This window comes from Salvelinus sp. IW2-2015, unplaced genomic scaffold, assembly GCF_002910315.2.
Source record: "Salvelinus sp. IW2-2015 unplaced genomic scaffold, ASM291031v2 Un_scaffold924, whole genome shotgun sequence".
Lineage (NCBI taxonomy): Eukaryota > Metazoa > Chordata > Actinopteri > Salmoniformes > Salmonidae > Salvelinus > Salvelinus sp. IW2-2015.
Window position 1 is genome coordinate 310,881 of NW_019942649.1, and position 12,111 is coordinate 322,991.

General features: G+C 42.4%; 1 protein-coding gene across 1 annotated transcript; it reads left to right on the forward strand.

Annotated features, from left to right (window-relative positions):
• Window positions 1-2,861: 2,861 nt before the first annotated feature.
• LOC139024051 (proteoglycan 4-like) lies at window positions 2,862-4,335 on the forward strand. Its single transcript, XM_070438441.1, has 4 exons — window positions 2,862-2,890; window positions 3,090-3,152; window positions 3,285-4,004; window positions 4,281-4,335. The coding sequence occupies exons 1-4, from the start codon at window positions 2,862-2,864 to the stop codon at window positions 4,333-4,335; spliced, it is 867 nt and encodes a 288-aa protein (XP_070294542.1).
• Window positions 4,336-12,111: the final 7,776 nt, after the last annotated feature.

Here is a 12,111-nt window from a genome sequence, read left to right on the forward strand (position 1 = left end):
ACCAGTCTAGAGTCTCTGACATTACTGCTGCCAGTAGAGCTGTGACATTACTGCTGCAGTAGAGCTCTGACATACGCTGCCAGTAGACGTCTTGACATTACCGCTGTCAGTAGAGCTCTGACATTACTGCTGCCAGTAGAGCTCTGACATTACCGCTGCCGTAGAGCTGTGACTTACTGCTGCATAGAGCTCTGACATTACTGTGCCAGTTGGCTCTGACATTACTGCTGCCAGTAGAGCTTGACATTACTGCTGCCGTAGAGCTCTGACTTACTGCTGCCGTAGAGCTCTGACATTATGCTGCCTATTTAATTCCTAAAGCCATTGGATGTAGATGATTGGCAGCAGGCTTGGTGTCTGTCTTGGTAAAATCCCTCTGAAAAAATAAAATATATACGATTATTCACCTTTGGATTATTCACATTAATGAGTTTATTACATTGAATAAGCAGTTGACCAAGTGATGCAATGGGGAGGCTGTTTTACCTGCTGAGTCCTGAGATGGTGCTCTTTATTTAGGAAAGAGAAGTTTGTGTTAGTTTATGAGAAAATGTTTTGTGTTGTGTTGTTTGAGTGTCAGTGTGTGTGTGAGTGGGGGTCGTGTGTAGTGTTGAGGTGGGGTCAGTGTGTGTGTTGAGGTGGGGGTCAGTGTGTGTGTTGAGTGTGGTGTCAGGTGTAGTGTTGAGGTGGGTGTCAGTGTAGTGTTGAGGGGGTGCAGGTGTAGTGTTGGTGGGGGTCAGTGTGTAGTGTTGAGGTGGGGTCAGTGTGTAGGTGGGTGGTGTCAGTGTTAGTGTTGAGGTGGGGTCAGTGTGTGTGTTGAGGGGGTGTCAGTGTGTAGTGTTGAGGTGGGGTCAGTGTGTAGTGTTGAGGTGGGGTCATGTTGTAGTTGAGATGGTGTCAGTCGTGTAGCAGGGACTCTATTAAATAGAGTAGAGTCTATTCTGTGTACTCAGTCTATCATTTAGACAGCCAATACCCTGTTAGATGGCTTGATTACATGATGTCTTTCTATTTGCAGTGCGTCAACATCCAGCTTCACCAAGAGGCCTTCAGAGAGCTACAAGAGAATGTAAACCTTATACAATTCATATGAGTAAACTCAATGAATGTGTTTGAGTGTGTGACGCTGTGTGTGGTAAAGGATTATCAGAGATAACTGTAGTGACTTAAGGGAATGTGTTTGATAAGTACTGTATGTGTGTGTGTCCTTCTCTCCAGAGCTCCTCACACAGTGCGTCCCACCTCAAACCTCCCAGTTCAAACTGAGGACCAGCTTTCTCCAGAGGAGAAGGAGAAACGGTGAGAGACACAAAAATGTGCATCCCAAAATGCACCCTATTCCCTTTATAGAGGTCTATTTTTGACCAGGGCCCTATACTGTATAGGGCCATATATAGGGAATAGGGTGCCATTTCAGATGCAGCCTACGAAACTCTTATTTTACCTCAGAAAATATATGTCACGTCAAGGAAAAACACGTACTCTCTTTCTTCTCTCTCTCTCTCTCTCTCTCTGTCTCTCTCTCTCTCTCTGTCTCTGTCTTTCTGTATCTCTCTCGCTCTGTCTCTCTGTCTTTTTGTATCTCACTGTGTGTCTCTCTCTCTGTCTCTCTCTCTCTCTGTGTCTCTCTCTCTCTCTCTTTGTCTCTCTCTTTGTCTCTCTCTTTGTCTCTCTCTCGGTGTCTCTCTGTCTCTCTTTCTCAATTAAATTCAATTCAAGGGGCTTTATTGGCATGGGAAACATATGTTAACATTGCCAAAGYAAGTGAAATAGATAATAAACAAAAGTGAAATAAACAATAAAAAATGTACAGTAAACATTACACTCACATGTTGAATGTCATATTATGTCATATTATACAGTGTTATAATGATGTGCAAATCATTATAAAGTACAAAAAAKTATTAAAGTACAAAAGGGAAAATAAATCAACATAAATATGGGTTGTATTTACAGTGGTGTTTGTTCTTCACTGGTTGACCTTTTCTTGTGGMAACAGGTCACAAATCTTGCTGCTGTGATTGCACACTGTTATTTCACCYAATAGATMTGGGAGTTTATCAAAATTGGATTTGTTTTTAGAATTCTTTGTTAGTCTGTGTAATCTGAGGGAAATATGTGTCTCTAATAGTGGTTCATGACTTGGCGGACTCTGAGGTCTATGTGCAGCTCGTTTCACTCATTTTGTGGCAGTGTGCACATAGCCTCTTCTTCTTTGAGAGCCTGTCTGGCCTGATGGTGGGCCCTCTCAGTATAGCATAAGGCTAGGTCCTGAGTCTGTGATAGTCCAACGATTTTCCTTAGTTTTGTTGAGTCACTAATGGTCAGGTATTCTGCCACTGTGTTACTCTCGTGCGCCATAAGTAGCATTCTATGTTTGCTTTTTTGGAATTATCAATGTATCAAGTAATCTCTTCTTATCTCTTCCTCTTGAACTGTCTCATCTCTGTCTCTCATCTGTCATCAGGGAGGAATAGTCTAGCTGTTTTTGTTATAATCTAGTAATTTCTGCTGTCAGTGAGCTGCGGCTATTATGAGATGCTCACGCTTGAAGAGATGATTTAACGAGTTCATCATGAAGTCCTCTGAGCTATGGGACAGAAGCTATTATCGGTTTGGAATACACTACGCAAGGGTTGCCGGTCATGGTCAGGTCGTGTGTTCACGGATCCCAGCCATCACGCAGCATGTGTTGAGTGTAAATTGCAGGATGGTGTCCTGATGGGCGTAAGCAATCAGCAGTAGGTCGCGGAAGTTCGTGTGGAAGGGACCCGATGAATTGCAGGATGCATGCACGTGGCCGAACTAGCCGGTTGGCTTACAAAGGTGGGTTGACCGGACCTTCCGATCAAATGCGGTCGATGCGCCTCTGTCTTCCGCCGCCTCCTCGGTCTGTCGCTCCTTTTTCCTTTCTTTCTTTTCTTTTTTCGTTTTTTTTCTTTCCGTTTCTTTCTTTCTTTCTTTCTTTCTTTCTTTCTTTCTTTCTTTCTTTCTTTCTTTCTTTCTTTCTTTCTTTCTTTCTTTCTCTCTCTCCATCTCTCTATTCCTCTGTTTGTGTCTTATCTCCTGTTCTCCTGTTCACCTGACAGTTGTTCTGACAAACCAACAGAAACCTCCCTGACCACAGATGCTCCATCTTTTGTGGCTAAAAGGTAATTGATGCCTGTCAAAGAACCGTCCTGTCTTGTTTTGTCCCGCATGGAAAATGATGATGTTGTCTGAAAGGAAAGGCTTGACGGGAGATGTTTTGTTTTTCTGACATGTTGTTTCTTGTGTGTCTAAAGGGTGGTGATCACAGACAATGATGACTCTGTCTTCACTGAGACTCCCTCTGTCCCCAAAGAACCAGCTGCACCATCTGTGAAAGGCGTCCCTCCTGTATGTGTGAAAGACGTCTCTCCTGTATGTGTGAAAGATGTCTCTCCTGTATCGGTGAAAGATGTCTCTCCTGTATGTGTAAAAGATGTCTCTCCTGTATCTGTGAAAGATGTCTCTCCTGTATCGGTGAAAGATGTCTCTCCTGTATGTGTAAAAGATGTCTCTCCTGTATCGGTGAAAGATGTCTCTCCTGTATCTGTGAAAGATGTCTCTCCTGTATGTGTAAAAGATGTCTCTCCTGTATCTGTGAAAGACTTCCCTTCTGTATGTGTGAAAGACGTCTCTTCTGTATCTGTGAAAGACTTCCCTTCTGTATGTGTGAAAGACGTCTCTTCTGTATCTGTGGAGGGCATCCATGTATGTGTGAAAGACGTCCACCTTTCAACCCCCGTCATAGTTGACACCCCAGCAGGGATTGACCCTTATGAGAGCATGAAGCCAGGGCGTACCAAAGTGGCCACTGAGCTGTCCCCAGAGAGTAGTGTCCTGCTGAAAGTAGTCTCCCCAGTGTCCCCTGTATTAGTGTCCCCTGTCCCATACAAACCAGTGAAGACAGATCCTGCCCCAGTGGACACTCTGACAGCCCTGTCTGACACACTCATCTCCTTCGACACAGGTTCATCCAGGTACAGTATTGATTCATTACTGTATATATTCATTTGAATAAGTATAGACAGAAACATTTGGACGTATTGACCAAACAATGATCAGATATGTTGCTCCACAGTGTGTGTAGTGTTGAGACCAGCCCATTTTATTTACATTATGGGTAGGGCTCTGGGTGAGACTATTAAAGTTGGTCCACCCCATTGTCTTTAGAGAACCTCCATTAGTCAGTTGTACAGTTTGATCCCAGATAGCTGTAGTCCAATAACACAAAGTGTATCTCCCGTCCCCCATAGCTCCAGAGTCCCTGACCCAATATGGACAGAGACAGCAGAGCCAGAGAACAGGTAGGAAACCACAGAGACACACTTCCTCATTCACGCCACAGTGGGTGATATGAAACCGGTTACAGTAGGTTACTAACGACGTGTATTCATTAGGGCACACCGTACCAAACCGTACCAAAATGTTTTGCAATGAAAACTAGTGTTTATTGGACACCTTCAGGTTAGTCCCTCCCTGTTTCAGCCGTTTGCTTCCTTTTGGTGTCTAGTGAATACACCCCTGGTGTCAACGGTCATTCTGTACTTCTACACTGAGTGAACAAAACATTAGGAACACCTTCCTAATATTGAGTTGCACCCCCCTCAGAACAGCCTCAATTCATTGGGGCATGGACAATACAAGGTGTTGAAAGCGTTCCACAAGGATGCTGCCCCATGTTGACTCCAATGCTTCCCACAGTTGTGTCAAGTTGGCTGGATGTCCTTTGGGCGGTGGACCATTCTTGAATCACGCGTGAAACTGTTAAGTGTGAAAAACCCAGCAGCGTTGCAGTTCTTGACACAAACTGGTGGAACCTGGCACTTACTACCATACTCCGTTCAAAGGCATTTAAATATTGTGTCTTGCCCATTCTCCCTCTGAATGGCACACATACACAATCCATGTCTCAATTGTCTGAAGACTTAAAAATCCTTCTTTAACCCGTCTCCTCCCCTTCATCTACACGGATTGAAGTGGATTTAACAAGTGACGTCAATAAGGGATTATAGCTTTCAGCTGGATGCACCTGGTCAGTCTATGTCATGGAAAGAGCAGGTGTTCTTAATGTTTTGTACACTCAGTGAATATTAAAACACAATCCTGCTGGTGAAGTTCCTTAAATAGAGCCACAAGAGGAAGTGATCAAACAACTTTGGATACAGAATTAAATGTGGTTTTATACAGGTGTTGTGCTAGCCAGCTGCTGCTATAATAGCCTGTTATCTGCTACTATAACAGTCTGTTATGTGCTGCTATAATAGTCTGTTAGCTGCTGCTATAATAGTCTGTTAGCTGCTGCTATAATTGTCTGTTATCTGCTACTATAATAGTATGTTAGCTGTTGCTATAACAGTATGTTAGCTGCTGCTATAATAGTCTGTTAGCTGCTGCTGATTAACAGTCTTGTTAGGCTGCTGCTATAACAGTCTGGTTAGGCTGCTGCTGACGAAGACTAAGCGTATGCCTGTGAATTCTGCTACTATTTAGATATTAGTATGTGTTAGAAGCTGTGTTGCGTAGTAGGAGCACGGATATGATGTGATCGGATTTTGAGCGGTAGGAGACGTGCACTGCTAAGACGTCATGGGGCGCTCCATAGTATGTTATCTGCTGCTATAATAGTATGTTAGCTGTTGCTATAACAGTCTGTTAGCTGCTGCTATAATAGTCTGTTAGCTGCTGCTATAACAGTCTGTTAGCTGCTGCTATAATAGTTTTTGTTAGTTGCTGCTATAACAGTCTGTTAGCTGCTGCTATAACGTCTGTTAGCTGCTGCTATAACAGTCTGTTAGCTGCTGCTATAATAGCCTGTTATCTGCTACTTAATAGTATGTTAGCTGTTGCTATAAGTATGTTAGCTGCTGCTATAATAGTCTGTTAGCTGCTGCTATAATAGTATGTTAGCTGTTGATATAACAGTATGTTAGCTGCTGCTATAATAGTCTGTTATGCTGCTGCTATAACAGTCTGTTAGCTGCTGCTATAATAGTCTGTTAGTTTTCTGCTATAACAGTCTGTTAGCTGCTGCTATAACAGTCTGTTAGCTGCTGCTATAATAGTATGTTAGCTGTTGCTATAATAGTATGTTAGCTGCTGCTGTAATAGTATGTTAGCTGCTGCTATAACAGTCTGTTAGCTGCTGCTATAATAGTATGTTAGCTGTTGCTATAATAGTATGTTAGCTGCTGCTATAATAGTCTGTTAGCTGCTGCTATAACAGTCTGTTAGCTGCTGCTATAACAGTCTGTTAGCTGTTGCTATAATAGTCTGTTAGTTGCTGCTATAATAGTCTGTTAGTTGCTGCTATAACAGTCTGTTAGCTGCTGCTATTACAGTCTGTTAGCTGCTGCTAATACAGTCTGTTAGCTGTTGCTATAATAGTATGTTAGCTGCTGCTGTAAATAGTATGTTAGCTGCTGCTATAATGTCTGTTAGCTGCTGCTATAACAGTCTGTTAGCTGCTGCTATAACAGTCTGTTAGCTTGCTGCTATAATAGTCTGTTGTTGCTGCTATAACAGTCTGTTAGCTGCTGCTATAATAGTCTGTTAGCTGCTGCTATAATAGTCTGTTATCTGCTATAACAGTCTGTTAGCTGCTGCTATAACAGTCTGTTAGCTGTTGCTATAACAGTCTGTTAGCTGCTGCTATAATAGTCTGTTAGTTGCTGTATTAACAGTCTGTTAGCTGCTGCTATAGCAGTCTGTTAGCTGCTGCTATAATGTGTCTGTTAGTTGCTGTATTAACAGTCTGTTAGCTGCTGCTATAAAGTCTGTTAGTTGCTGTTTATAATAGTCTGTTAGCTGCTGCTATAATAGTCTGTTAGCTGCTGCTATAATAGTCTGTTAGCTGCTGCTATAATAGTCTGTTAGTTGCTGCTATAACAGTCTGTTAGTTGCTGCTATAACAGTCTGTTAGCTGCTGCTATAATAGTCTGTTAGTTGCTGCTATAACAGTCTGTTAGCTGCTGCTATAATAGTCTGTTAGCTGCTGCTTATAAAGTCTGTTAGCTGCTGCTATAATAGTCTGTTATCTGCTGCTATAACAGTCTGTTGTAGTTGCTGCTATACAGTCTGTTAGCTGCTGCTATAACAGTAGTTAGCTGTGCTATAATAGTCTGTTAGTGCTGCTATAACAGTCTGTTAGTTGCTGCTATAACAGTCTGTTAGCTGCTGCTATAACAGTCTGTTAGCTGCTGCTATAATTGTCTGTTAGTTGCTGCTATAACAGTCTGTTAGCTGCTGCTATAATAGTCTGTTAGTTGCTGCTATAATAGTCCGTTAGCTGCTGCTATAACAGTCTGTTAGCTGCTGCTATAATAGTCTGTTAGCTGTTGCTATAACAGTCTGTTAGCTGCTGCTTTAACAGTCTGTTAGTTGCTGCTATAACAGTCTGTTAGCTGCTGCTATAATAGTCTGTTAGCTGCTGCTATAATAGTCTGTTAGCTGCTGCTATAACAGTCTGTTAGCTGCTGCTATAATAGTCTGTTAGTTGCTGCTATACAGTCTGTTAGCTGCTGCTATAACAGTCTGTTAGCTGCTGCTTAATAGTCTGTTAGCTGCTGCTATAATAGTCTGTTAGTTGCTGCTATAATAGTCTATTAGCTGCTGCTATAACAGTCTGTTAGATGTAAATCGTTGTGCTCTGCTATTCAAGTCCTCTCTGTCTTGTCTGCAGATGCATGGTGAGCCAATCCCTCAGCTCATGGTTGATGATCTCCTCTCTCTCACTAACGGGTTTGTTCCAACATTTTTTTTTAATTTCTTTACAAATAAAATGATTTAATACGACAATGTATCATGTCACACTATAGCCTTGTAATTATATTTTGACTCTCCTCTGTGTAGTCGAGAAGAGGAGTTGGTAAAGCCCACCCCTCCCAGCCCAGAATCTTGGAGTCAGGAGCTTCTCAGTGGATCAGACAGGTGGGAAGAGAGGAGACCCCTTATATAAGACACTAATTCATTCCTCCATACATCACAGTGCAACTGTGTCTCTGGTTCTGATGGGCCAGCGGTTAGGGGAAACTTACTGACCAACTGTGTCTCTGGTTCTGATGGACCAGCGGTTAGGGAAACTTACTGACCAACTGTGTCTCTGGTTCTGATGGACCAGCGGTTAGGGGAAACTTACTGACCAACTCTGTTCTGGTTCTGATGGACCAGCGGTTAGGGGGAAACTTACTGACCAACTGTGTCTCTGGTTCTGATGGACCAGCGGTTAGGGGGAAACTTACTGACCAACTGTGTCTCTGGTTCTGATGGACCAGCGGTTAGGGGAAACTTACTGACCAACTGTGTCTCTGGTTCTGATGGACCAGCGGTTAGGGGGAAACTTACTGACCAACTGTGTTTCTGGTTCTGATGGACCAGCGGTTAGGGGAAACTTACTGACCAACTGTGTCTCTGGTTCTGATGGACCAGCGGTTAGGGGGAAACTTACTGACCAACTGTGTCTCTGGTTCTGATGGACCAGTGGTTAGGGGGAAACTTACTGACCAACTGTGTCTCTGGTTCTGATGGACCAGCGGTTAGGGGGAAACTTACTGACCAACTGTGTCTCTGGTTCTGATGGACCAGTGGTTAGGGGAAACTTACTGACCAACTGTGTCTCTGTTGTCTCTCCCTCATGCTCAGTCTCTCCCCCTAGAGGTTATCTCCCCCTAGCCTCTAACCTCTAACCTCACTCTCCCCATAGCCTCTACGCCTCTCCCCATAGCCTCTACCCTCTCCCCATAGCCTCTACCCTCTCCCCATAGCCTCTACCCTCTCTCCCCCCTCCCTAGCTCTTCCGTACCTCTCCCCATAGCCTCTACCTCTCCCCATAGCCTCTACCCTCTCCCCATAGCCTCTACCCTCTCCCCATAGCCTCTACCCTCTCCCGCTAGCCTCTTACCTCTACTACCTGCTACTACTAAATCTAAATCTACTACTACTACTACTACTACTACTAAATCGACTACTACTATCTGCCACTACTAAATCTACTACTACTACTACTAAATCGACTACTACTATCTGCCACTACTAAATCTCCTACTACCTGTCACTACTAAATCTACTACTACTATTACTATTACCTGCCACTACTAAATATACTACTACTACTACCTGTCATTACTAAATCTACTGCTACTACTACCTGCCACTACTACATCTACTACTATTATTACTACTACTAATACTACTACTACTACCTGCCACTACTACTAAATCTAAATCTACTACTACTACCTGCCGCTACTAAATCTAAATTTACTTCTACTACCTGCCATTACTAAATCTACTACTACATCTACTACTACTACTACCTGTCACTACTAAATCTACTACCACTACTACCTGTCACTGCTAAATATACTACTATTCTACTACTGCTACCTGTCACAAATAAATCTACTACTGTTACTACTACTACTACTACTACCTCCACTACTAAATCTACTACTACCAGTCACAACTAAATCTAGTACTACTACTAAATATACTACTACTACTACTAGTACTACTACTACTACCTGTCACAACTAAATCTACTACTATTAGTACCTGTCACTACTAAATCTACTACTACTACCTGCCACTACTAAATATACTACTATTACGACGACTACTACCTGCCACTACTAAATCTAAATATACTACTACCTGCCTCTACCAAATCTACTACTACTACTACTACTATTACTACTACTACTACTATTGCTACTACTACCTGCCACAACTAAATCTACTACTACTACTATCTGCTACTACTAAATCTAAATCGACTACTACTATCTGCCACTACTAAATCTACTGCTACCTGTCACTACTAAATCTAAATCTACTACTACTACTACTTGACACTACTAAATCTACTACTACTACTACCTGTCACTACTCAATCTACTAATACTACCTGCCACTACTAAATCTACTACTATTATTATTACAACTACTATTACTATTACCTGCCACTACTAAATCTAAAACTACTACTACTACTTGACACTACTAAATCTACTACTACTACTACCTGCTACTACTACATCTAAATCTACTACTACTACCTGCCATTACTAAATATACTACTGCTACTACCTGCCACTACTAAATCTACTACTACTACTACCTGCCACTACTAAATCTACTACTACTACTACTACCTGTCACAACAACATCTACTACTACTACTACTACCACCTGCTACTACTAAATCTAAATCTACTACTACTACCTGCTACTACTAAATCTAAATATATTACAACTACTACTACTACTACTTTTACCTGCTACTACTAAATCTAAATCTACTACTACTACCCGCCACTACTAAATCTACTACTACTACCTGCCACTACTAAATCTACTACTACTACAGTGGCTTGCGAAAGTATTCAACCCCCTTGTCATTTTTCCTATTTTGTTGCCTTGCAACCTGGAATTAAAATATAATTTTTGGAGCGTTTGTATAATTTGATTTACACAACATGCCTACCACTTTGAGGAGGCAAAATATTTTTGTGTGTGAAACAAACAAGAAATAATACAAAAAAACTGAAAACGTATATATTTTTTAGACACACCTTTTGCATCAATTACAGCTGCAAGTCTCTTGGGGCATGTCACTATGAGCTTGGCACATTTAGCCACTGGGATTTTTGCCCATTCTTCAAGGCAAAACTGCTCCAGCTCTTTCAAGTTGGATGGGTTCCGCTGGTGTACAGCAATCTTTAAGTCATACCACAGATTCTCAATTGGATTGAGGTCTGGGCTTTGACTAGGCCATTCCAAGACATTTAAATGTTACCCCTCACACCACTCGAGTGTTGCTTTAGCAGTGTGCTTAGGGTCATTGTTCTGCTGGAAGGTGAATCTCTGTCCCAGTCTCAAATCTCTGGAAGACTGAAACAGGTTTCCCTCAAGAATTTCCCTGTATTTAAGCGATATCCATCATTCCTTCAATTCTGACCAGTTTCCCAGTCCCCGCCTATGAAAAACATCCCAACAGCATGATGCTGCCACCACCATGCTTCACTGTGGGGATGGTTTTCTCGGGGTGATGAGAGGTGTTGGGTTTGCGCCAGACATAGCTTTTTCCTTGATGGCCAAAAAGCTAAATTTGAGTCTCATCTGACCAGAGTACCTTCTTCCATATGTTTGGGGAGTCTCCCACATGCCTTTTGGCAAACACCAAACGTGCTAGCATATTTTTTTCTTTAAGCAATGGCTTTTTTTCTGGCCACTCTTCCGTAAAGCTCAGCTCTGTGGAGTGTACGGCTTAAAGTGGTCCTATGGACAGATACTCCAATCTCCGCTGTGGAGCTTTGTAGCTCCTTCAGGGTTATCTTTGGTCTCTTTGTTGCCTCTCTGATTAATGCCCTACTTGCCTGGTCCGTGAGTTTTGGTGGACGGCCCTCTAAAGGCAGGTTTGTTGTGGTGCCATATTCTTTCAATTTTTTAATAATGGATTTAATGGTGCTCCGTGGGATGTTCAAAGTTTAGGATATTTTTTTTAACCCAACCCTGATCTGTACTCCACAACTTTGTCCCTGACCTATTTGGAGAGCTCAATGGTCTTCATGGTGCCGCTTGCTTGGTGGTGTTGCAGACTCTGGGGCCTTTCGGAACAGGTGTATATATTCTGAGATCATGTGACACTCATGTGACACTTAGACACCTGACAGTTCGACCCCTAGTACTGACTCCAGGTGAGATATACTGTACCTGTCTACTGAGAGAGACCACCTGTTAGATATACTGTACTGGTCTACTGAGAGACATTGTGCTTGTAAATTCTTTGACGTTTTGGATTACACTTTTTTTTACACTTTTTTTTACACTGCTCATGAGTCAGAGTTTTAAATGATCTGTTTTAATCTGTTTTCTGTTTTACAGTGTGAATGAAAATGTGTTGGAGGCACTTGCAGACGACGCTATCCCCATCGACACAAACAAATCAAGGTATTTTAATGTTAGTCTGTTTTCACTGTGGGCATCCTATACTAGTGCAGATTTGCAGCCCCCCTACCTCTTCCAATGTAGAACCAAGCTCTGTCTCCAGATTAACTAACTCTCCCTCTCTCTCTCTCTCTCTCTCTC

Coding starts and splice junctions, on each gene's coding strand:
- LOC139024051 (XM_070438441.1), top strand. CDS start 2,862: ATGCGCCTCTGTCTTCCGCCGCCTCCTCG. Junction 2,891..3,089: donor TGTCTTCCGCCGCCTCCTCG/GTCTGTCGCTCC, acceptor TTCACCTGACAG/TTGTTCTGACAAACCAACAG. Junction 4,005..4,280: donor TTCGACACAGGTTCATCCAG/GTACAGTATTGA, acceptor CGTCCCCCATAG/CTCCAGAGTCCCTGACCCAA.